This window comes from Mauremys reevesii, linkage group 2 (genome assembly GCF_016161935.1).
Source record: "Mauremys reevesii isolate NIE-2019 linkage group 2, ASM1616193v1, whole genome shotgun sequence".
NCBI classification, from domain to species: Eukaryota; Metazoa; Chordata; order Testudines; family Geoemydidae; genus Mauremys; species Mauremys reevesii.
In genome coordinates this window covers 263,173,459-263,200,715 of record NC_052624.1, presented here as the reverse complement: position 1 = coordinate 263,200,715, position 27,257 = coordinate 263,173,459, and the positions used below count along the sequence as shown (strand labels likewise).

At 42.7% G+C, this 27,257-nt stretch overlaps 1 protein-coding gene across 1 annotated transcript; it reads right to left on the bottom strand.

The window, feature by feature from the left end:
• Positions 1 to 1,325: 1,325 nt before the first annotated feature.
• On the bottom strand, positions 1,326 to 27,257 carry COLEC10 (collectin subfamily member 10). Its single transcript, XM_039521259.1, has 6 exons — positions 27,004 to 27,257; positions 14,360 to 14,431; positions 11,847 to 11,918; positions 7,022 to 7,075; positions 5,797 to 5,892; positions 1,326 to 4,352 (listed from the first exon to the last, which is right to left on the bottom strand). The coding sequence occupies exons 1-6, from the start codon at positions 27,149 to 27,151 to the stop codon at positions 3,964 to 3,966; spliced, it is 831 nt and encodes a 276-aa protein (XP_039377193.1). The 5' UTR covers positions 27,152 to 27,257; the 3' UTR covers positions 1,326 to 3,963.

The window sequence follows — 27,257 nt, the reverse complement described above, 5'->3', positions numbered from 1 at the left end:
GTACCTTTAATGGAAGAAATACTAGGTACTGAAGGTCTCTTTTAATTTAGTGGAGAAAAGCAGAACAAGTAGGAATGGCTGAAATCTGAAGCCAGACAAACTTAAATCAGGCATAAGTTTTGTAACAGTGAGAGTGATTAGTCACTGAACCAAACTACCAAGGAAAGTAGTGGATTCTCCATCTTTTGATGTATTCAGATCAAAACTGGATGCCTTTCTAGAAGATATTCTTTAGCCAAACACAAATTATGCATAAATGAAACAAATTATTGGGCTCTGCTTAGTTTCCTTTCCTTAATTCCCTTCCCCCCAACTCTTAACTCCAGGCTTTTTTCACATTTCCATATTCTATTCTATTCTACATAGATTCTTATACCACCCACAGAACCTAATATCTGATTGCCTTTGATTGATGCATTAAGTGATATGACTAACAGCGGTTACGTTTCTCTCTCTCTCTCTCTCTCTCATATCTCTCCAGGAGGATAATTGTGTTCAGTGAAGTGTTTCATTTAGGTGGGCTATTGTTTTTATTTTTTGTTTATTAAATGTTCATACTGCTCTCTTGATATTGAAGAAGAAATGTCAAAAAACTGCACTTTGCACGTAGTAAAAGATGGTGATGTCTGTGATGGTCTTTCATTTCTCTGGGAGCTAAGTTCACAGTCATGGACTGGTCCCTAGGAAAGCGATCTCCTGCATAGATGAGCTTTACCCTTAGTTCCATTGTACCAGAGCAGCTGAGTTGTCAACCATGATGTTAAGCACAGAGCTTTGGGCCATCTCCTTTTTTTTGCTGGGTCAAGGTTATTGAGTGATTTCAGGATAAGGAGCGAGACCTTGAAGTTGACTCGATAGAAGAGGGAAATTGTTCCATGTATGACTCTGTGCTGAGCTTCCTCCAACTCCACAATCAAATTCCTCCTTAAGACTCACAGCTTTTTGCTTAATCCTCCATTGTTGATCAACCATGACTCAGTCTGCTCTCTGCCTCACCCTTTATCCTTTCAGTTGTTTGGTTTATATTTATCCAATCTGGATGGTAAGTAGCTTGGTGAAGTGCAGTGCTCCCATACCATTTGCATGCATTTTAAAGCTCTAGTGTGCAGTCCTCTGGTGCTACGTAAGTAACTACAATTAATAACACTGCTCTAAAGCTTTCATGAAGCTGGGAAATAGGTCAGGTGAATTGTAGATAAGATAAAATAGGTTTCAATTGTGTGGTGAAAGGAAATAGTCGCAACAGGATTCATGACTTCTGAAACCGTAAAGGATACATTTATTTAATTGTTGTCTACTTTAAATAGTATTTGATCATTCTACACTTTAAATAATAAGACCAAAAGAATAAATAGCACTGGACTGTTTTAAGCACATGCTTAAATCCATCTGTTCAGCAAAAACACTTACACACATGACTTCAATGGGACTTTAACACACACTTACAATTGGGCACTGTGCAAGTGCTTTGCTGAATCAGAGCCTAAGAATATGCAAGCTCCCCTCACCCCACCAAATCCTCCTTGTGGTTTCTCTTTAGTTTGCTTTACTGTTCTCCTGCCTTGCCACCGTTGTCTGTAAGACAGGAACATACACGTTATCAGCCCCACCCTTCTAATAAAAATTAGAGTGAAATGTTGTCTCAGTATGTGGAAATGTCAGCATGGAGAAACTCAGAGGGTGGGGTGGGATGACTGCAGAGTCAGGCACACCGTACTTAGTGATTAAACAGGAAGAGTTCAAAAATACCTTTACAAGATGTTCTCACTTCCCTTGCAAACAGAAAGCAACAAACATTATGCCTCTCGTTTGATCCTGCTCATTCCTTCTTTCACAACATTCTTGATCACACTAAATATGAATTAAATGCAAAATATAAGCACATAAACGCCAGAAAATCCAGACCAGTGCTTTCCAAAGCAAATGTAACTTGTCCACTTCCCTCAGTGCATAGGTGCTATTTTTATTACTGAACATAGTGTTGTTAGTTGTTTTAGTGCATGGCATGTGATTGTTATAATGGCTGGGTTTTCTGACTTGTGTACCTTTAAGATCTTATTTGAAATTAAACAAATACAGGTACCTGTTTAGAAGTCTTTTGACTGTGACCAAGAAATGTATTTCATCACTATGGCTGCAAAATCAAATACCAACTGTCAACATGTGGTTGAACAGAATAAAAGAATTAAAGGAAATGGAACGATTTATTGTCGATATGAGATTAATGGCTGAACTGTTTGAGGAAAGATGGGCCAAACAGGCTAAAATGATTTTAATAAAGAGATCATCGGTATAAGTTTTACTATATATACATTATAGACAGTGTATGTAAAAATCTACAGTAGGTGCACTTCAAGTTCACTCTGTTTCTAGAGACATTTCCAGTTCTAGTGGTTGTCCTAAATATCTATTTCCCAAAATCAGGGAATATCTGTGAAATTGTGAATATCTCTAGGACCAGAATAAACATTTTAGGTGTTCCCACTGTACTGTAACTAAACTACTCTGAGTCTCAACTCCATTGTTTTCACCTACTTTTTGTCTTGTCAACCTTTCTTTTAATACATTAATAAAATAATTGTATTGCCTTAAATTTTGGTTATCTTTAATAAAAAGTTAGTAACCAAATCTTAACCATAATGTTAACCATAATGTTGTACAAATGCACAGGCAGGATATTTTTACATTTAACTCTTTTATTTTCTATAAAGGAAAAGATTACACAAATGTTCCTGCCAAATGTTACTTGATCTAAGGTACATTGACTCCAGCTACATTATTCACGTAGCTGGAGTTGCGTAGCCTAGGTCAACTTACCGCAGTAGTGTTGACATAGCCTTAGTCTCCTAAGCACCTAAATCACTTTTTAAAATGTTATATCCCACACACCTTTAAAATCTTGGTTAAAATCAAGCCCGATCTCCAAATGATCTTGGAGTATTTCCTACAGAGGGTCTTGGGGCAGCCCCAATGATTTCGCCAGGAGTACTCAGGGAGGAAGCACCAGCAAGGGTATCAAAATCTGGCCTCTTAGGTAAATGACAAAGTAGAATAATAAATAGCTGGGATCTGATAGCAAAGCCTTTGCTTTCATTGCTGACCACTTGCCCATGCAAGCAGGAGCAGCCCTAGCCTTAAGCTGACCAGGGCAGAAAACATTTTTGGTGCTCATCTCTCATCCTCCAAGCGGCTGAGGAAAAAAAACCGAATCCAAAAACCAAACCAACAAAACCCACAGCCAGCCAATTACTGGAAAAAGAAAAAGGCTGAACAATGCAGTGGTCCAGCACCCCCTGGAGCCCCCGACCCAGTAACCCCTACCTCAGAGCAACTGGGCAGACAGAGGTGGGGAGCAGGTGGAGTGATGCTCCATACCAGCCAGCATATCCATCCAGCTACCACAGGGACAGTAGAGGAGATTTTTCACAGCTCTTAAAGGGACATTGCACACTACTCCTCCACTCCGTAACACAACTAGGGAGCTGCAGAAAATGTTGTGCCTCCCTGGTGCAGTCTACCATCTGGTGCTGCCCGCCACCCCTAGTGCAGTGCTGGTGTGGCTAAAAGCCACACTCTCTCCCTCGGTGGAGTTTGTGCAACATTTCAATAAGCTGTCCCACCAGTTACTTTCCCCATTATTCACATACTGTCACTCCAACAATGGAGTCAGACTCATTCATGCTGGTTCTAAATTTAGCCCAAGAACTTTAAACCCCAAATAAAAATCACTGAAATTCCCCATGAGTTGGGAAGCCAGGAGCCCTCTGCAGGCCTGATTCTGACTCCACATGCACCAGTATAACTCCACTGACTTAAACATAGTTACTTCTGCTTTACACCAGTGTATGTGAGTGCAGCATCAGGCCCTATCCCTCCTAGCCCTGCCCAGAGCATCACCTCTAATGGATAAATCAGGAGAAATTATTGCAGGTCCAGAAGCTGCCCTGCAAGCACTCTGGCATTTTATTTTCTCTTCTTGAATTCACAGACAAAGTAGATAGCCAGATGGCACTCTGAATCATTCCACTCTCCCGTGCTGAGCATTTCCACGCAGTCCTCACGCACAGACGTGTTCTTCGGCTCCCCTTCCTTCCAGTTGCTGTAATTCTGCAGTGGGGTGTTGTCTGCATACATGAACTGCCCTTCCTTTTCCATATCGTTCACCCCAATGAACACGCGGAAGAGGCCGCTCTTGGAGATGTAATCAGCAATCAGTGCGTTGGCTGCCTCATCTTTCGGCATTGCCAGCATCCCTCCTCTGATCCTGCAGTGGGTCACGGCCTCCTTGTAGCTCTTTTCTTCTTGGACTATGTAATAGAATTTCTCATCTGTTTCCCTGATTCCTGCTATTACTTTAGAAAGAAAAACAAGCATCCTATTAACGGTCTCTCAAAATGTACACAAGTCTCTCCTTAAACAGAACAACAGTTGAAATAGCCCATAAAGCTGGGAAATGGGTTTCCCACAACTGAGTTTCTGGTGATAATGATGAAGGCTTGAACAGGGAATGATATTAATGAGGGTGGCATGCTTCTTATACAAGTGAGGGCAAGGCATAGTGCTCCTCAGTGCTGACTGCTCGGCATCTCCCTGGGCTTTTCAGTTCTGGGCCTCTCTGCAGCCGTGGTCCCAGATGGACAAACAAGCCTGGGCAACTAGATGAGATCACCACATTCACTTCACTTGTGACTTAATAAAGATGCCAGCACAGCACTCCAGAAAGCAAAAGCGAGAACACTAACAACATTCGGGCCCTCTCAGTGTAAGTGGAGGCCAGTGTTCTTGCGTGGCTAAAGCTAGGCCTTTGAATTTGGACTGGTTTTCATAGCTGCTGAGTCTCTACAATATCCATTGACTACAAAGAGTGCTGTGGGTGCTCAGCATCTCTGATAACCAGGCCTCTGAGGGTTCAGTCATTCCAGACAAGCACTAGCCTGCACTGTGCATAGTGTGGAGTCCTACCCAGAGCTCCCAGGTGTGCTGGGGCCAAGAAGCCACTCTTCTGTCTCTTCAGGGTGTACAGCACATTCCCGAACTGCCTGCTTGGGCAACTCTGACCACAAGCGTGCTTCCTCGGTGTCCAGGCTTATCCCCTTTTGGGATCTGACTCCTCAGGGGCACGAGGAAAGCGTGAACACTGGCACTCCAATTACACCCAGCTCCTGTGCAGAGCTGGAAGGGGCAGGAGGTTTCTTGTGTCCTCCTTTTCCCTTGCACACCATGGAGCAGACTGGCACACACTTGTTGCTTGTATAGTCAGGGTAGTCAAAGTGCCTATGAAGTGCTACCATTCTGATTGCTGCCCACGTGGAAGTGACTAGCCCAGGTGGCAGGCGATGGAGAATCAGAGCTGAAGGTCTTTAATGATATTTTCTAACATTTTCCAACAAGCAACTTTGTGCTTTCTCCCTGGCCACCCCTTAAGCTTGGGCACAGCTCCTAGTAAATATCTACAGTCATCTCACTGTCCTCCTTCAAATCCCTCCTTAGCTCTTCTCTGCTGCGATGCCTACTACAAACTTGACAATGGGCAGTGGGTGTGCTGTGCCCCAGTGCCACTCATGCTAGTACCTATCATCTCCTTGGTCCCTGGTGCATCCTTTACTCTTTGTTTGTATCACCCTGTTGTCTATAATCTTACACTTAGGAAGCAATTAGAGGCCGGGACTCTCTTTATATATATTTCTACAGTGCCTAGCACAAGGGGGCCCTGGCCTCTAGGCACTACCTTAGTATAACAATAATAATCATTAATAAAAAGATGGGAGCTGTAAAATAAATGATGCTGAAGCTTACCATTTTTGACAAATTTCATGGATGTCTTGAGTCGAGCAACATTAATATCCAGTTGTCCAACAACTTTGCGGTATCTCCCACATTCACAGACTGTGCCTGATACAACACAGAAAACACCTGATTCACCAGCTGGGAATGAAGGGTGGGTGCATGGTACTGCCTGACCTGCCAATCTGCTGTCAGACCTTCTAGAAGACTTACTGCTGACGTGTGGCAAGCTAGCATCTCTTTATCCCCAGTGCTGCACCCACTGATGATAACACTCTGATTGACCTAACTGGGAGCTGGACTGTGCCTCCTTAACATGGGACTGTAACTTTTCATTGATGTTTCGGTTTAGATTTTTCTCACCCACTTACATATCTCTGATCTTGAAAAAGAACAATTCTTTCCTAGGGTAGGGGAGGCCCATCCCAGTTGTAGGAGGTTTCACCCCCTTAATCACCATATCCTCTGCCCCTCATATCTATTCTGCGATCCACCAGCCAGGACTTCACCTATCACAGCTTTCCCTATAACTTTATCCCCCTATGGCAGAGAAGTAAAAGCAGGGTAAGTTAACACAGCCACTGGCGTCACTTGTGGGTGGGGATATCCAGAGGAGACCAGCTGGCTTCCCAGCCCACCCTACTCTTGCTCCAGAGAGTTGGGCTGGGGAACTTCTATTAGGTCAGAGAAAGGGATGAACATGCTACAGATGTGGAACATTCCCCCTTTTCAGGCATAAACTCTTCTCTACCAGGGACATAGAAAAGAGCATTGAGCCCTTATATTGGAAACTTTTTGGAGGAGGGACTATGTCAATAAACTCTCTTGTGCACTTATGGTGCAGTAGAAATAACTAACAACCATGACAACTTGAAACCATTGAAGTTTGGGTTGTGTTTGGGCCTGATAAAATATGACCTCTGGGGTGCTGTATATTTTATTTCATTCTTCTGCTGCTCCCAGGAAGAGGAGAGATGCAGTTGATTTCTCACAAGAATTTTTATGGTTTGCACAGCCTAAGCTGCCATTTAGTAAAAATCTATATTTTGTCTTAAAAAAAAGTCTCGATAAAGAAACAGGGTTTAAATTAAGGGTGGAAAACATTTCATGGATCTCAGTTTTTCTGTGAAACCCCAAACTTACAAAATGTCAGGAAACCCCAGCACTCCAGCAGGTTCAATCATCCTTAGTAGAAAGACACAGATCAGGAAATGTAGTGGTAACTAACATACTGTACCTGCTTTTCCCTTCCCTCCAGACACCCCAGTTAAACCTTTGATTCCTCTGTCACCTGAATGAAGAAAAAAAATATGTTCCCATATCTCAGGAGAGCACGTTTGAAAAACATGTTGGAAATTTATTTAGTAACGTATTAGCTGTGTGCATTTGGCAGAAGGACACTAATGTGCTGTTCTAGCAGATGTGCCAAATCAAACAATCTATGATTAATTCTGGTGAATGAAAAGAAGAAGAAAACTTTAATAGCTGACCCATTGATAGCTCAGGCCTCTTGTGGGTGGCTGGTGCCTGGTACCCACTCAATTTAAGGGGGAGCTGCACAATGTCCTTTATATAGCTGGATCAAGAGATGCTGAAAGCCGTCAGCAAGTCCGTGGGAATTCTCTCACCATCTTGCAGGACTGAGTCCATATGGCACTGGATTACATCATGTAAAATTAAGATACAGGATAAGGCTGGTTTGACAAAACCCAGTGAATTTCCATGGATGCATTAAGCAATGCACACCGCTGGCAAACGGCTCTCTAGCTGAGGTAGGTAGGGGACGTCATATCATTTCAGAATAAATCCATATAAATTTGATATTTTTTATTTTTATTGTGTTTCTCATATTTTGAAAATCATTCAAATGATCCATATCTAACTGGTTGTACTAATACAAAAAGATGAGTGAGCAGCTTTATTTCAAAGCCACTCACAATTGTTTGAATCAGAAAAGTGCCTGACTTTATTTAAAATTCATTTCAGCTCTCTCTGATAGATTAAATAGCATCTTTAGTTCAGAGATCAAACCCTGCTTAATATTAATTCTACCTTGTAGTTTCACACCATGTATTTTTACATTATTTCTTTTCCTTAATATAATTATATTTTTTGGAAGACATCAGGAGCTTATGAACATTTTAAATAAAGATAACTGACTCCCTTTTGTACAGACAGATGGAAATTCTGGAAAATTTCATTAAAGCACCTAATACTCTATAGCGTTAAACCATGAATGGGTTTGGGTCTTCTGTTCATATACTGAAGGATATTAATATATCTAGTAAAAGCTAAATTCTATGGGCCAATTAGTGCTCTTAGGCAAGCCCGGGTGTGAATTGGCAGTGCACCAGCTTGCTGTACATCAACATCCCTGTGTGGACATAGCTGCACTGTAGTGAAAGTCCCGAGTGTGACTGATTATTATTACTTGAAAGCATAGTACACTAAGACACATTCAAAGACTTCCAGTGTTCTGTAGATTCTCACAGTAATGTGCCGTGAAGAAGCCCAAAATTACACCAGTGTAAGTACATAATAACACTAGTGACTTCTTATCTCATGAAAATCAATAATAGACATTGGCCAGCATTTTAAAAAAGTGACTAGTGATTTTGGGTACCACAATTCTCAGGTGTCTTAATGATGCACCTTAAAGGGGCTTAATTTGCAGAGGGCAGATGTTCATTAAAATCAGGCCCCTTTAAAGTGTCTCAGATTAGTCACTAAAAAACGGAGGCATGCAAAAATACCAGTCACCGTTTCGAAGATCTTGGCTGTTGTTTGTAATGGTATAAGGAGCCGTATTAAAGAATCACTTGCTGTGGGCAAATTCTTTACAAATGTTGGTAATAAAGAATGGGATACTTTGGCATCAGAGCCAGTTCCCCCATTTTCAGAATGACCTTTTCTATTTTTAACCTGGGATGCCAAAAATTCTCTCTCACTGTCTGCCCTCATCACAGACATATAGTAAGTTAGCATGATAAAATACATTCATTTCTTGGTTTGGGTATAACCTCAGTTTTGTGACAGGAAACCCCTGGAACATCTAAAGCAATAAACTGAACCCTAATACCAGCAGCAATTTCTTCCATCTAGCTTGAACTACCTTTGCTTCTGGAAACAGAAACACATTTTAAATTGTTTGTTTCCTCATTTTCTTTCAATTCTTTCTTGACCATCAGAGAGTAAATATAACAGTTACTATGTTAGACAAAGAGCTGGCTTGAGTTAAAAAGTTGGGGTCAGATTTTAAAAGGTATGTAGATATTTAAGGATGCAAATAGGCACCTAGTGGGATTTTCAAAAGCACCTTGGCAAGTTATTGAAATCAATGGGAGTTAGGCACCTTACATGTTTAGGTACTTTTGAAAATCTGACTAGATGCCAACCTGCATTGTTAGGTGCCTAAATATCTTTGAAAATCTGTCCCTTGGTGTCACATTCTGCAAATGCTGTATAAATCTGGAGTAATTCCACTGAAGTCAATGAGATGGGGGAGATCTAAGCTATTTTTCTGCTCCCTTGATCTTGTTTGGGAGCCTAAGGGCCAGCTGTTCTCAATTACATGGGCTACAGCAGTCAGCTAGGGATCACTCCATCTTCTACCCATCTCCAGCCTGCTCCTACCCTTGGGAGCATACACTAGCTTTACTCCAGGGGGGTATTCCCCCTGTGTCAGGGGAATCCCCAGCAGACATCTAAAGCAGCTCTCCATTCCCCTTGTGCAACTATCTTTATTCAGCCATGTCTCCCATTGAAACCAATGGGAACTGATGTTAGAAAAGGCTGTAGGTTGAGACTCAGTAATGCAAAGCCAAAAGTTAGACTTGCCTTTTTTTCTTATTTGCTTGCAAAGTCCATATAGTTCTTTCAGATTATTTAAACAGATGTTTTGGTGTTTTTGTGATGTTATTGACATAACCTGTGACTGTATAGATCATTGTTGCAACCACTGTTATATATTTGCAGCAAATATTGTGCAAAGGTTGTTGTGTAGGGTGTCTATGGAAAGGTTGTGATTTGCTGATTATGATTATGCTAGATGTATGTGTGCATCATTTTTGTAGTTGAAGTTATGAATATTGGCTATGTACTTGTATCTCAATGTGGTTTGATTCTAAGTAGCCTCAGTGAAGGATTTGGTCAGCTTCTTGAGAAGGGACTATTCTCAGTAAGTGCCCAATCAAGAAACATTTAACTGACAATGCACTTTGGGAGATGCCAATCCACATCTGAGCTTTCCTGGGACGTTCAAACTAACATGTAAACAATAGCATCGGCCTACAAACTGAGTCATGCATGGACATGTGACTTGCCCATGTGACTCCAAGCTCCATCTTGCTGCTGTAATTTTCCACAGTAAGAACAAAAAGGTGTCCTTCCACCTGGAAGAGACTATAAAAGGCAGCTGCCTCATCTCCATTTTGTCTTCACTCCTGCTTCTTACTGCTGGAGGAACCTTGCTACAAACTGAAGCTCTGAGCAAAAGACTGAATGACCCATCCCAGTTGTGGATGTACTCCAGAGACTTGATTTGAACCAGCAGTTTATTCCATCACTGCTACAAGCCTGAACCAAGAACTTTGCCATTCCTGCATGTAATTGATTCCATGTAACCAATTTTAGCTCTCATCTATATTTCTTTCTTTTTATGAATAAACCTTTAGATTTTAGATTCTAAAGGATTGGCAACAGCATGATTTGTGGGTAAGATCTGATTTGTATATTGACCTGGGCCTTGGGCTTGGTCCCTTGGGATTGGTAGAACCTCCTTTTTCTTTTTTTGGGGCATTGATTTTTCATAACCATTTGTCCCCATAATGGGTGGCTCTGGTGGTAATACTGGGAAACTGGAATGTCTCAGGGAATTGCTTGTATGACTTATGGTTAGCCAGTGGGGTAAAACCAAAGTCCTGTCTGGCTGGCTGGTTTGGTTTGGTTTGCCTTAAAGGCGGAGAAACCCCAGCCTTGGGCTGTAACTACCCTGCTCTAAGCAATTTGTCCTGAATTGGTACTCTCAGTTGTGTCCCGCCAGAGGCAGCATCGTTACAGTTTTGTCTTAAAAACAAAGACAAACAATGCTAGTGCCCAGGAACCACACACTAATAAAGCTGAGTACACAGATGTTGCACTTTATGATTGGTTGTTACAAGCCATAGTAAAAATTAAACCTCAGAGCACATCAGACAGTCAGATAGCTGTATCACATTTCCATTCCGCTGTAACCAGGGGTAATAAAAGTTTTGATCCTTTCCTTCCTGCCTAAGTGGAAATTAAACCAAACAATAGGTATGTTTCTTTGATGTATTTATGCAGTAACTTATAATTGTATAGGCATACTTGTGGCACCTTAGAGACTAGCAAATTTATTTCAGCATGAGCTTTCGTGAGCTCATGCTGAAATAAATTTGTTAGTCTCTAAGGTGCCACAAGTACTTCTGTTCTTTTTGCGGATACAGACTAACATGGCTGCTACTCTGAAACTTATAATTGTATGTGTATAGTTTGAAAACTGAGGGCCTCTTCTGACAGGTGTAGTTATATTCTACCTTGATATACAAGGGATAGGTTTTCAGACTAAGTAATTGGTGTCAGAACATGAGTCCTAAAATCACTGCCAAATCTAGGTCTCCTGCAAGGAGCTTGGCCATTGCACACCAAGGTGGTTAGCCAGGTCCAGACATTAGGCATGAATAATAAGCAGCAGAATATTGACTCATGAGCCTCAGCTTTGAAAGTAAGCAGGTAAAATCCTGGCCTCATTGCAGTCGATGGGAGTTTTGCCATATTGGAGCCAGGATTTCACCCTATGCTTTTTATTCTGTAATCTAAAAGAGATCAGCTTTCTTAGCTTAGCTAGAACATACACACACCAAACTGTATCATGATCCCCAATTAGCTTGTGTAAATATATTTGGGGAACATAAATCAGACATTATTTGAATCTGAATTATTTGTACTTAATATCTGTAATTCTTAAAAACATACAAATCATGGCATAATTGAATATGTACCTTCACCAAAAAAACAAAAAAGTAACATGAAACACAAATTACCTTTTCCACCGATTGGGCCAATTTTCCCAATCATTCCCTGATCCCCACTATCCCCCACTGCTCCTTTGTTTCCTGAAAAGGAAAGCAATGAAAAGAAGGTGAATGGTTTTACCCATTTGCAGGACACTGTTTAATTCTTTAGATGATTTGTTACTTTTTTAAAGCGTGCAAGAGCAATGAAGCAATGTGTGTTACTGGTCCTCTTCTGGGCTGATCCACAAGGGATATGAGTCTGTGACATCCCCACTTAGAGAGCTTTGGCTCTTTAGCTCCATAGCAGCTCATGCTGTTAGCTCTGGAGGTCCCCAATGTGTTGGCCAAAAATTGGGCTCTCTATCCTTCTTGCCAATCTCTGTAATGGACAAGTTCTTAGCAGGCATCAGAAATGTAGCTTACATGCTGGAAAAAAAGATTTAAACAAGATTCCCATTGATTTTATGCAGAGGATCGCCTATCTTTTCCCCTCCTGCTCAGTCTCCCTGGCCCAGAATTTTTAAATGTATTTAGGGATTTGTCTGCTCAGCACTGCAAGGCCTATGTGTCTGGAGGTATTAGGACAATACTAATGGATGGTTCTGAACTTCTGTACTATGGAATAAACAGCATGACATTTCAGAACTTCTTGTTCTATTAAAACTCTCAACTGACATGCCTGGAGCCATCACCCTTTATACTGAAAATACAGATTAAAACCCATTTTAGTTATTCATATATCAATTATGCTACACAACAAATCCATAGCCAATAGCTCAGTGGTTCTCAAACTATGGGTCAGGACCCCAAAGTAGGTCATGACCCCGTTTTAATAGGGTCACCAGGGCTGGCGTTAGACTTGCTGGGGCCCGGGGCCAAAGCTGAAGTTTGAGTCCCAGTGCCTGGGGCTGAAGTCCTCAGGCTTCAGCTTTGGTCCCCCTGCCTGGGGTGATGGGCCTCAGGTGGGTTCAGGCTTCAGTCCCCCCTCCTGGGGTCATGTCAGAAGGGGGTCAAAGTGCAATGAAGTTTGAGAACCCCTGTCAAGTATTTCTTTGATTTCCTTTACCGGACCAAATTCTGAAGTCCTTACTTGCGGTAAAAGTTAGGATTGCCAAATGTGGCCCAGTGTTTTTGCTGCATGTCATTACAGGATTTTTCTGGTGCACAGAGTCCAATGGTAATACACACCTTTATACTTGCCATTGTTTTATGTTGCAAATTGGCTGGCTAAATTATGAGCTCCTAGTTTTGTGGGCTCTCCATCTACACATATGACTTTAATGCCGCAAAAACATTTAATAAACACGTTAACTAATCCCTTTCCCTCTGATCTGCTCCGTTTTAATAGGGTCACCAGGGCTGGCGTTAGACTTGTCACTATTTTATGATTTGAAGCAATGTCACACATGCTCCTATGTAGCCCATGTATATACAGAATTAGAGGATGTATTAATTATAACAGCTAGTAAACAGAATTTTAAAAAATATTCTAGCTATGAAATATAAAACAGTGCTACGGATTAGTGTCCTGATATACTTAGCCCATTGCCAAATGGGAGAATGAACGTGTGTATGCATCAGTATTGCAAAAACATCTGATTAAACTATGAGATGGGACACCCAAATAAGCTTTACTCTGAACTCTGTAATTAGCAGCACTTTTCTCTGCCTCAGAATGCTGTCGTACTGTTCATTATCCAAGGAGGGGGTGTGTCTAATAGAGCAGAGTGCTGAGAGGCCTTGACTCCAGTCCCAGTTTAGATAGTGACTTGCTGTTTGGCCAATTCTTACAGATATTTAGGCTCCTACCCTCCATTGATTTCAATGGATGGGAGCAGCCTAACTACCGTTGAGATCTGGGCCCCTATGCATCAGTTTGCTCATCTGTAAATTTGAAAATTCCACAGATATTGGCTTCTGGTGAGATAAATGTTAAGATTTATTGACCTAGAGGTAACTCTGAGCCTAGGTTTCACCTAAGGAGGTATTTGACTCAAGGGCCAATAAAACCTTGATGTATATTGAAATATGAAGTCAGGCTATGTCTTGTTACATGTGGCTTTGAATGTTCCTAATCAGAGTTAAATGGAAATCCCTCCATTATAGCCATATAATTTCAGACATGTTGCAGTTTTTCCTCTCGTTCACATTCTGAAGAGGAGATGAAATTAGGGCCCAGGTTATTTTTGATGAACTAGCCGTGAGGCCAGGAGGTGCATATGTGATCTGATCGGCTAACCATCTTCCACACGCCTCAGTCATGATGAACTGCAGCAATAGAAACTTATTGGCCTGTCACACGACTGTTTGCAGTCAGACATAAGTTGTGACTTCCTTATGGTATAGAAGAGCAATAGTAATACCCATATTAATAGTAATTCTGGCATGTTAGCCTTAATCAATTCATGTTTAGAAAATATTATGAGATCTCTTGGTACAGCATTAGTCCAAGGTATTATCATAACTAGCAACTGACATATTGTTCTGTTTTATTTGTGTTAATATCCCTATATCAACACTATCAAAACTACCATACGTACCTTTTGGTCCTTTGGGGCCTACTTTTCCATGTTTTCCAACCTCTCCTTGATCTCCTTTTTCACCGTCATCCCCTTAAAAAGCATAAAATAAAACATCATGCTCCAACTCAGTTCAATAACCATGTGTTTCTCCAAAAGTAAAATTGACTGGCTGACACTACTGGCTTCTTTAGTTGTCATTCTGAAGGTACAGTGGATATATATGGGACAAACTTCAGAGGAGAGCAGGTCTAGCCAGTGTCTGACTGGCTTCAGGAAATGCTGCAACACATTCTGCTTTGACAGAACCTTCCCATCATAACAATGACATTTACGTTCCCTTTTGCCTCTAAACCCTCACCACACAAAAAACAAAATAAAGGCCTATCCCAAGCAGAGCTGTGACTCCAAAAAGGGAGAAATACCACAGAGTGCACTAGGGCTTTGGCTGTTTCTAGTGATTTATGTGGAAGGCATTCAGATACTGTGGTGATGGACAGCAGTATAAAACCTTAAGGTAGATAGATCGATAGCTGTAGAAATTGGAATGGAGCAAACCATAGATCCCAGCAAGTCAACCCATCAACCCTTGGCACGTGCTGTATGTGTGTCTGCATATAAAATTTGGGTTTTGCAAATACTCCCACACATGACTCTGAAATTTCCCTGCAGGGAAGGTCCACGGCAGTAAGTTCCTTGAACTTTACTTCCGTAGCATATCGATATCCCAAGTAAGACAAAGGCCCCATTGCACACAGGGTGCTGTACATACAATAGTAAGAGACAGCCTTGCAGGAAAGCGTTTACACTCTAAGTGGACAAGACAGACAAATGGTGGCACAAATAATCTCATTTCACCGATGGAAATTGGAGGCACCAGATAATTGAGTTGCTCAAGGTCACACAGAGTCTGGGGCAGAAGTAGGCCTTGAACCCAGATCTCCTTAGGCTCAGTCTGGAGTAGCAAAAACCAACCAAACAAAAAAAACCCGAAACTAAAACAACAAGCAAAAACGTCTCCTCTGATGTACACAGCTACATATCGTAGCAAATAGAAAAAAATGGAGACTGCCTTGTTATTGATTGGGAGGTCAATAATACAAACAGCAAGTGAGCCAAATGAAAATGTGGGAAACAAGCTGGGGAGTTGGGCCCTGCTCTGATCTCACATCATTTGTTTCTGAACTGCGCCTGATGGTGCCAAAAGAGAAATGAAGTTTGTACGTACTTTATATGAGGCAGGCTTTTCGATTTGGTTCTGTGACTAAACTGCTGATATGCGGTTGAGACCAGCTTTGACAGAATGGATGTCAAGCTTTGGGACTTTGGTGACTTATGCTGGCAGTCAGACCAGGGCTCATTAGCTCAAAATGATGAAAATAAAAGGTTGAGTGTCAAGCTGAGATTAAAGCGAGAACATCTGCTAGGAGGGACAGGAACTCCTGGGGATAAACAGCCTGGGAGAAAATATGGCTGAGGAATGTGCTAAACTGTCAGTGAGTGAAGTCAGTAAGTACAGTCCAGGCCCATGGATTTGTTCAAGTTATTTAATTGCTTAGGTAGCAGAATAAAGACAAACCCCAACTCACCCCTAAGGGTGGCTGTGCACAAGAGCCTGCCATGCATATGCTGGATGGGGATTATGCTCATTTACATAAACATTGTTTTGGATATTTAAAAGCAGTTGTCACAAAACAAATACAGAAACGCCATGGCCTTCAATTAGCAAATAAGGGACCATTGAAGAACCTTTCTCTTGAAGATCTCTGCAGTGATTCTGCAAAGGTGCTTCATAAAGCCCATACAGATACATGTCTGGAAGCTAGGCCCTTTAAAAATCCAGATCAGCCTTTGGGTCCAGTCCTGGAGTTAGTGGGAATGTTGGCATTATATGTATTGTGGCAGTGTCTAGGGGCCATCAATCAAGCATCAGGGCCCCACTGCACTAGCCACTGTGCACACATAATAAAAGATGGTCGCTGCTCCACAGAATGCTTGTCATTGTCAGGTACTTTCCCCCAGTCCTCCCAAAGAGTGTACATTGGCCAAACCAGCAGTCTTGACGCAAAAGAATAAATGGACACAAATTAGACATCAAGAATTCTAACATTCAAAAACCAGTTGGAGAACACTTCAGCCTCCCTGCTCACTCAATTACAGACCTCAACGTCGCAATACGCCAACAAAAAACCTTCAAAAACAGATTCCAACGAGAAACTGGAGAATTTGAATTTATTTTGCAAACTGGACGCCATTAAATTAGGCTTGAATAAAGACTGGGAGTGGATGGTCATTACACAAAGTAAAACCTATTTCCCCATGCTAATTTTTCCCCCTACTGTTACTGACACCGTCTTGTCAACTGTTGGAAATAGGCCATCCTGATTATCACTACGAACGTTTTTTTCTCCTGCTGATTACAGCCCACCTTAACTGATTACTCTCGTTAGAGTGTGTATGGCAACATCCATTTTTTCATGTCCTCTGTGTATATTTATCTTCCTCCTGTATTTTCCACTGCATGCATCCTATGAAGCTTATGCTCAAATTCATTTGTTAGTCTCTAAGGTGCCACAAGTACTCCTTGTTCTTAAAAGCTGCAATGGTTCCTTCTGTATCAGAGTACCTAATGAGCAGCATGCATTCAGAGTTCTGGGTTGTCAATGATTTAATGGTGATCTGGTGTATGGGGCACTTGACTGGGAGTCAGTTCACTAAACTGTGCCTCAGTTTCCCACTCTAGAATATGGGGAAATGATACTTGCCTGCCTTTGTAAAGAGCTTTGAGATTATAACGGTTGAATGTTAATTCTGATTACTTTCCATACCATTCCCCCTGTTAATTATCTCGTAGATGGGCTGTTGTGAAGCAAGGAAGGCCTGGACTAGGAAGTAAGGACAAGCAGGGTGAGGGAATATCTTTTATTGGACCAACTTCTGTTGGAGAGAGAGAGAAGTTTTTGAGCCACACAGAGCTGTTCTTCAGGTCTGAGAAAGGAACTCCCAGCAAAATGCAAGGTCGAACAGATTGTTTAGCATAATGAGTAGTTAGCACATATTGTAAGGGACCATTCAATGTAGAGCAGCTCTGCAGTCATAGGTCAAAACAAGGGACTTAGTGGGTTATGGATTGTTGTACTAAGCCATAAATCCAGTGTCTATGTTCAGGCCATGGTTTTTACTATCTAGCAGAATTATGAATTTAAGTCCCCTGCTTTCCCCCGCTCCTCTTTTGAAAGTATTGTAGAGGTTTCCTTTTGAAATGTGAAGTCTTAAGTGATGCTGCCCTCTTGTGGTTTGCCACTGTGTTGGAAGGACTAGGATGGATGCATTTCTTTAAATGAGCAAGTCCCTCATCATCTCTTGTGATTTAATATGTACAAGCCACCTGCACCTTTTTATCCTCTCACATTATTTCAGCCTGTACATTGCAAATGGTATTTATGTTCACATCAGAGAGGGGCTTGAATCACAACTCTGGATTGGGATCAGAACATCCTACTGTTTTTCTTTGTACAGCACCATCAGTGTACATGTTGCTTTGCAGAAAAAGAAGACTGAGTCCTTGCCCTGAGGAGCTTACAGTCTAAGGCCTGGCCTACATTCTGATCTGCTCTTGGTAGTATTCAGGGATGGAGGCAAAGGTGGCTGTGTGGTAGGTTCAATTCTATCCCAATTAACAGATTGTTTCCTTTAAACTATGGTTGCCCAGAGGTCAGGGACGGCTCCAGGCACCAGCACGCCAAATGTGTGCCTGGGGCGGCAAGCCACGGAGGGCGCTCTGCTGGTCACCACGAGGGCGGCTGGCAGGTTGCCTTTGGTGGCATAGCTGCGGAGGGTCCACTGGTCCCGCGGCTTTGGCGGACCTCCCGCAGGCGTGCCGCCGAATCCGCGGGACTGGGGACCTCCCGCAGGCAAGCCGCCGAAGGCAGCCTGCCTGCCGTGCTTGGGGCGGCAAAATACCTAGAGCTGCCCCTGCCAGAGGTGACTTACTTCTACTCCTATGTGTTGGCACATCAGTGCATCAAGCTGAAGCATGGTTGTCTTCTGTACCCTTTTAGTATTCCATTAAATTGATCCACTTGCCATGTGTCACTAATTTAAAATACCAAGCTATTAAAATGAACATACTGAACAAGAAGTTGCTCAGCTTTCTTGCATTTGTGCGAGCCAGGAGAGCAAAAGCTACAAGCACTTAGACCTTTAACAGCCACCAGATCACTTCTACTTGTAACTGACAAGGGATGAGGTAAAAAAACAAAAACAAAAAACCTCCCAAGAAAGTGACTTGAGCACTACCAATCAGTAGAACCTTTGTGCAATTTAAAGGGGCACTGCCAATATAGAAATAACAGTTAACAAGAAAAAAATATCATTTTATCGTTCTCCTCTCTCTCCTATCCCATTCCCATTTAGTAGCTAGAAGCCCAATAATATCCATTCAAAGTTTAAAGAACTCAGTGTATACCCATTGACTTCAGTAGAGTTACTGCTGATTAGGACTGGCTGGAAAACAATCATCCTAGTCTGCAAAGTTTCTGAAAGTTTTGTTTGTTTGTTCCACATCAGGATGAAACTGACACAGCAGGAAATGTGTCTGAAGAGGTGAGAACACCCCTTCCCACCACCCAAAAACCTCATTGCACAAAAAAGAGAACCCCTGCTCCATTTCTAGAATAGCCAATAACTTACTTCAAGTCTCTGCTTTCATCCCCGGCAAGCTAGCCCACCAGGTTATACCATCTATGTGTCACAGGTTGGAGCTGTTCATTTTGAATACATGATTACATCCCATGGGGCTGTAGAGACTGGAACTTAGATTTCCTCACAGCACAGATGAATGTCTGAGCCCCTTGGCTATAGTGTAGGTATCACTTTTGCTCTCTTCCTTCCTCCCCCCCAAATATTTAATTATCTATACAAATGGCTCAGCTCCAACAGGAGAGATCGACTCAATAGCCCTGTGAATGGGGCACTTACCTGCAATGTGGGAGACCCAGGCTGAAGCTCTGGCTCCAAATCAGGCGCTAGGTCTCCCACATGCCAAGTGAGGGCCCTAAATGGGCTATTCCCATCTCTGGCTCTTTGGTTCCACCTGGATAGACCTGTTTCAACAAATTGGTATTTTCCAATGAAAAATTCCTGACCAGCTGTACTCCTGATTTCCAGGAGGATCGATAGGCCAGATCCTTGGCTAGTGTTGACTTTAATAGAGCTATGCTGAGAACCTGGGCCTCTGGGTGGAATTTTTTGGTAAATATTAGAAAAAACATTTACACATTGGGCCCAATTCTCTTTCTATTTACATGTGTTTTACAAAGGTGTAACTCTTGGCCTAATTCTCCTGTCACTGCCCTCATGATGTTACTCCATGGACTCATGATTTACATTGGTCTGAATGGGGAGTCAAACTAATGTTGTTACACTGATGTAAAACCAGTGTAAGTGATAAGAGAATCCGGCCCTTCATGTTCTGAGTTTATCTATATCACCTCGCTCAGGTAGATATTCTGTAAAAAGAATGCACATATACTACATGCGGAGTAGGGCAGAGAGAAAGAGAGCTCTCAACATTCCAAATACGTAAGAAATTGGATGAAAGTAACTTTTGAACTTATAGGATTTTTTTAGCTCAAACATATGAGGTGCTGACAGGGAACACTGGTTATGGGTTAGGACAGCCTATGGGATGTGGTAAGGTCATTTATATATTCAGCAAGAAAAGTGGACAGTGGCACGTCGGTTTCTGGCAGAGTTTGAGATTTTCCAGAAAGAGAATTGTGTAAGCTCAGTTAGTAAGGCTGAGAGATGGACAGCAGTACTGGAGACCACAGTAAATGTTACTTTGAAGCACTGACCCATGTCAGAGAGTTTACAAGCAACATTTGTCAGAATAATTAAAGGAAAACATTTTTTTAAAAAAACCAAACATTGCTACAGGGAAACTCCCTGTAATCTTCTTCAGATTTCATCCAGTCCAGATTCTCATCCTGAGCCCAATCCAACTCCCTTTGAAGTTCCAGGAAAGACTACCATGGACTTTATGGGACTTGGATTGAGACCTTAGGGAGCTGGCATGGTCTAGGGCCAGGTCTGCAGAAATACTGAGCATCTCCACCTCCAAAAGAAGTCAATAGCAGCTGTGCAGTGCACTTTTGAAAAATCAGCCTCCTGCTGTCCTACTGAGGTGATAAGAGATGAAGATTACACCGGTATCATGATGTGTTTAAAAGTGACAGAGAATGAGGGGAATGGAGAGGAGGGTTTCAAAGAAAGGCCAGGAGTTCAGTTTTGGCCTGGTTAGGTTTAAGTTGGTGGTGCGACATCCAGACTGAGATATGGGACTAGATAGAGTGAGACATCCCAGAAATGGGGAGCAAGGTTTATGGGGCCTTAGTTCATAGATGGTAGCTAAAGCTGTATGAAAGGATGGTATCACCGTGAGAGGGGGTTCAGGAAGAAGAGGAAGAAGCCAAGGATGAAAATTTTGAGACTGCCTAGGAGAGGGGAGAGACCATTGAAGGAACCATCGGACACAAGAGAACCAAGAGAGGTCAGCATTGTGAAAACCGCGGAGGCTTAAAGTTCCCTAACCATCCCTTGGTGATGATGTGGAGTGTGGGGTGTGAGAGAACAGGCTATTGTGAAAGAAAGAAGCAGCAGAAGCCATCCCAGGAGGTTTCTGTGGAATTTTTTTGGCTCAATGTGTCTTAGTGGTTTAGACTTGATTAATACAGATGCTGTCTGGGAAATGTCAGTTACTTTATCTCATCAGCTAGAGATGCCAGGAAGGTAATAAAGTGACCCGGTGCACACTGGCTGTAATATGTGCTTAAGGAACCTCTCAGTGCAGTGTACTCTGCAAAACTTTTTTTTCTGTGTAATTTTTATGGATGATGCATAAACAACCACATAAATCTGGAAACCACATTCCACTAATAACAGTATTGATCACAACATTCAGTTCAGAGGCTCATTGCTCTAACTGGATGAAATTAGGGTTGTTTAATTCAGAGGTTTGTGCAAATTTTATCCTGTCTTCTTTTTGTATGGATTTGCATCCATTGGGCTTTGCTTTGGGCTGACGTCGTCAGTGAAACCAAGTGAGAGTCAGCAGGGTTTGCATTGAATGAGGTCCAGTTTTTCCCCCAAAGGACTTTTTCACTTAAATTGCCTACTGTGTATATAGTTAGGGTAGTCTTCCCCCTTTAGGGGATCAGTTGAATCCAGGAATTGGTCCTTGTCTTATAATTTTTAATCCTGAATAATAGCCTAAATTTTCAAAACTGGCTAGCGGTGTTGGATATGGGAATTTTTTTTGCGGGGTGGGGTGGGGTACAATTTGTGGCACCTTAACCTGCTTTTCAAAGAGTGTTTGCTCAGCCCTTCTAAAAATCAGCTCCCTTTAATGTCTCCCAAGTTGGACATCCAACATCACTAATCACTTTGTTAATCTAAGTTTCCAAATTCTTATAGAAATTTTGGCCCAAAATACCGAATTCTGTAGTAAGGTTATAATCTGCTGTTAAATTTTACTGGTGAGTTTACAGATTCTATAGAGAGGCCATCAATCTTGATGACATTCTATAGGCTTATTCTGAAGAAATTTTATAGAACCCTATTAGAATTTATCAAGGATGAAGCCTTCTCAGAAAGGCGGGACCAGATTGCAGTAACATTTGGCCCACGTTCATCAAAATAATTAGTAGCCTTCTTTGCATACCTGAGCTGAGTTTTAGATTGGCGAGGAAACTGGAAACCAGTTGAAGATTGCCTGCTTGTCTGTGTGTGTGTGTGTGTGTGTGTGTGTGTGTGTGTGTGTTAGCATGCATGCAAAGGTTGGTCATCTGCTCATATAGTGCTTTTAAACATAATAACTGATCTGTCTGCACCAACAGTAGAAAAAAGGGTGTGCGAACAGAAAGATGGAGAAAACAAATAGGAATACTAAATTAGTCCATCGCTAAAGCATGCATTGTAGATATCATTCATGACCACTAGAGGTCAGACTTTAATGTCTATTAAGTTATTAATAACAAAGCGTTCTAATAGATACTAACTTCTAGGGCTTTATCCTAGAAATTAAAGATGGTAAAGACTTATTAGGCCCCCTAGTCCATCCCTACTGCCCAGGGCAGAATCATTCCTTCAGTACATTGTCTAGCGCTTTGTCCAGTCAACTTTTCATGGCTCCGTTTTGTGTCACTTTCCCTCATATCCCCTTGTGCTACCTAAGTAATTAATTTGACATCTCTTGTTCTGAGAGTAAAAAAAGTTACCAACGTTTTGAGCAAATAATTTTTGCATGAAAACTGGCCCTTTTTGAACAAAGATGGTTTCCACACAGAGCACATGAAAAACTGTAAGTTCTTGCTGCTATTTCCTGTAGGAAATGTGGACTTTAAAAGTGATGCAAGTGCACAGTACAACTTCAATTTAATGTGAAGCCATAGGATCTGAGGCACTCAGTGCACCTACAGGCCTCTTACGGTAAAGGTAGATTATGTCACAGGAGAAGCACAAAGCCTGTGGGTGGCACAGCTACAAAGTGATTGCCCAGCATATTGTGTGATCTCTCAGCAGAATAAATTATGCTATGATGCCTGCCACTAGATGGTAGAAAGGAGATGGTAGAGGGATTAAATGTGAACAAACTGGCTAAGAAGCCGGAGAGTTGCCTATTTTCTGAAGACTGGAAAACAGGCTGCACCACAGATACAGCATTTTTAAAAGAAAGATAATGATGGTGCTAAAAGCAAGAGACACCTTCATTTGAGATACTACAGTTAGAAATACAGTAGGAAAGTTTTGTTGGTGGATTTAGTGCTGTAACAGCTAGAACACCTGGTGTCTGGAGTCCTCTAGTCACAGGACAGGTACAGTGTGGGCAGCAGTACTCAAACTTTCTCATGCCCTCTTTGGCCAATGTGCCTCATCACTGACCTTGAGAGGATTCTCTACAGAAAAGAGAGTAGTTCATACATTGTTCCATTCAGTCTTTAGATTCTCATTTGGACTGCAGATGAGGCTGTCATGCCAGTAAAAGCCAGCTGTGACTTTTCTAACATGGGCTCTTGTCCACTAGGAACTGGAGTGAGGCCACAGATTCATCTCCCATAGAGAGTAGAATGCTGTCAGATGGTCACTTGTCACCTGTTCGACAGGAGATTTGAAGCAGAGACTTAAGGTGATGAGCTCCATGTTCAATTACTAGTCTTGAGCCATTCAGCCCTTTGAAAATACTAATATTCTAGTTATGAGGAGCATTAAGCATCCTCTCAATATACTCCTTTTATTCTTCCCCTCCCCTGGTATCATCATGCCAACCCATTATTCAGGCCAAGAAGCAACAGAGACCAAACATCACAATTGCTGGATTTGCTCATTACCAGGCTTGGGTTACACTGAGTGCGCCTAGTCCCTACTGGATGAGACCAAAGGAACAAGCCTGAGACCTGGACTTATATCCTAGCTCTATTCATGATGTGGTGTCACTAAGCCATGTCTACACTACCACTTATGTTGGCAAAACTTAAAAAACATGCCCCTGGGCAACATATGGGCATAAGTGGTAGTGTGCACAGCACTATGTTGGCAGGAAAGCTTGTCCTGCCAACACAGATACCGCCTCTTGTTGGAGGTGGTTTAATTATGTCATAGACCGGCTACATGAGCAATCTTACAGCGGCACAGCTGCATCAGTACAGCTGTGCTGCTGTAAGGTCTCTAGTGTAGACATAGCCCACTCAGGCATATTTTAATTGGGGGCAGAGATAGCTCAGTGGTTTGAGCATTGGCCTGTTAAACCCAAGGTTGTGAGTTCAACCCTTGAAGGGGTCATTTAGGGATACAGGGCAAAAATTGGTCCTGCTAGTGAAGGCAGGTGGCTAGACTCAATAACCTTTCAAGGTCCCTTCCAGTTCTAGGAGATAGGTATGTCTTTTATTATTATTGTCAGCCAAACTCTCTCTTCCAAGCATGTACATTTCCATTATGCAGATAGTAACTAAACAAACTTGTACCACTCCCTCTGGTTTCATTGTGTCTTCCTGTGTTTATACTGCCTCAGCAAAGGTTAAACATCAGATTTCAATCTTAAAGAAATGAATGTGATGATTAAAAATGGTACTTTAAGCAACATTCATTTGAATAATCCATCATAAAAACAAATGTCTGCAGCAATGGTTTTATGTTGATAAAGTCTCTTTTCTGTTTAAACTATAAATCACTTGCATTTGTTCCCCTATGCTGTAGCCTACAGAGAAATATAATAAATTACTAATAAGGCAGCAGTAGTCTGAGCTTCAATAGCCATTGCCTGGAATAAATGTTTTAAAACTGTCACTGAAAGATATATATCTTTGTTATGGGCTAAGTTCTTGGCTGATTTACACCCCAGGCAATTCCACTGACTTCAGTTAGGTTACATGGGTTCAGTTGCGTAAGCTGATGCATGGAATTTGGCCTCAGATATTTGTTGTGTCTTGGAGGTGAAAGAATGATATGCTAGAGAGCTGATCGAGATCCCACAGATGTCAATGGTGAGGCCTCTAGTGACTTCAACAGGAGCGCCTAGATCAAGTCTGATATGTGCTGCAGTGATCACTATCTATAAGTAGGCATTTATAAACAGTGAGAATTATGATGGTATTCCCCCCTTAAGTGTAGAAACAACTAGCGCAACCATCAGCTGTCACTTGGTTAATGCTTGCTTTTAAGGGAAGTCACTGTGTTATTATTTTGTATATCAACTGCCTGGGAACACATACATTGAACAGGAGCGATCTAATTTAGCTGAAACAAGTTGGAGAAGACATTAAGTTTATATTAGTGGTGTTCAAATAATGTAGTTTACCATGTACCCCCTTCTAAGATAGGAAGAGGTGTTGTGTGGGATTGGCACATGGGGGTCACGTGCCCCCTGCAGATTTCTGCCTCCCATTTCGCAGCAGCTTCTAGAGGTTTTCAAACGGTGGGGTGTGCCCCCATGGAGGAACATTCAGGGGGCAAGCAGTGACTTGAGTTTGAACTTTTTGAGCTGAGCCCCCATGTGTGATACAATTTTTGGTTGTGTGACCATCCCTGGCCCCCCCAAGCCATCCTTAGGATTTATGGGGCCCTATGTAATATTAGTAAACTGATGCCCCTATGCTCCACTGAAGGCAGTCCCCAGCCAGTGCTGCTGACCCCAGTGTGTAGAGGGGGCACAGCCACCACCCCCACCCACAGACCCCCAGAACCTCCCCCCGCTGCCATTACTGACACACACTGAGCTTTGTACGCAGCGGCTCAAGGCAGGCTTCGCGCTGTCACATGGGGGCTGCATCTCGCCAGAGCCCACGGCCCTCCTGCAGCCCCTAGCCACTCCTGGCTCACCATGAGCATTTTGACAGGAAGTACCAAGCAGTAATAACAACAACAATTATACAAGTGTGTGTGTGTGTGTGTGTGTGTGTGTGTGAGAGAGAGAGAGAGAGCCAGTGCGTCTGAGAGAGACAGAGAGGGCGCCAGTATATGTGTGTGTGTGACTGTGTGTTGGGGAACTGTGTGACAGAGTGTGTGTTGGGGAGTGTGAGACTGTGTGCGCGTGACAATCTGTATTGGGGGACTGTGACTCGTGAGAGGCAGAGTGTATGTGGGTGTGAGAGTGTGTGTGTGTGTGTTAGGGAAGTGTGAGAGACAGTGAGCGCTCTGTCAGTTTAGGCCCCCGGACTCCCGCTGACTCGTGGAAGTTTCACTCCTCCTGTCTTGGCCCCGGGTCCGGCCCTTGCTGGAGACCAAGTGGCACAGGCAGACAGGGTCCAAGGAGGGACTCCGCTCCAGGTGGCGCCACCAGTGACCGGCCACACCGCTCTGGACTCCCCAGGGCAGCAGAAACGGAGTCTGGAGCCCGCCGCTGGCCGGCTGAGGAGCGAGTGAGGGAGCAGGCGGGGTTAGGGGTGGGGAGAAGCCCACCAGCCCAGCACAGGGGAGAGGCTGGAGAAGAGAGGATTCCAGCCGCAGGCAGTAAGGGAATGGTGCCCCAAATTTTTGGGTACCCTACACAGCCGTGTATGCTGCGTATGCCTAAGGATGGCCCTGGTTCCCACCCCCCCCAACCAAGACAGGCTTGGTGGCCTGCAGAGGTGAGTCAGGGCGTGGTAGTGGTGCTCCCTCTCTGAGCTCTGCCTTGCAGGGCTGGCCTGAGCCCCCCCAAACATTCCTCAGTGCCCCGTAGGGGGGCATGCCTCACAGTTTAAAATACCTCTGATTCTGAGTTGCACAGCGGCTGCAATTTTAATTGAAAGGAGATTAAATGTTGATTAGATTGCCAAGTCTTACTAAATAAAAGGTGTTGTCCGCCATTACAGAATTTTTCCAACGTACCTCAGACGAGAGCTCGTGTACCCCGAGAGGTATGCATACCCCAGTTTGAAAACACTTTATATGAAAGTGCAGGAGTTGGTTCCAGTAACCTTTTAAAAAAATTCCACAATTCTCAAGTCTCCTCACTGCAGCCCTTCTCTCCACTTCCCCTCCATCTTCCCCTACACATTTCATTTGGCTAGATCTGCAGTTCTTCAGATCCTTCATCTCCAGCCCACTGGTGATGCACATCCCACACCACAAATCCCTTCCTGGCTCACAATTTCAACTCTGATCAGCTTTGGTATTAACTAGCTCACCTTTTGGTCCAGGTAAAATGGTGTGTGTCGAGCAGACATCTGTTGCAGGTTGATTGTCAACATTGAAACCAAAAATCTGAACTTGAAAAATAAAGAGCACTACTAAAGTTCCACATGTCCTCCACTGTTGTCCTTTCATGCTGCTCATCCTTGCAGTTCCTCAGGAAATGCCTTTCGTTGTTTCAGTCTTGAAAAATACAAGTTGATTCTAAAATAAATGTTTCACTAAATGAGGCAGAGCAAAGACTTGGAAG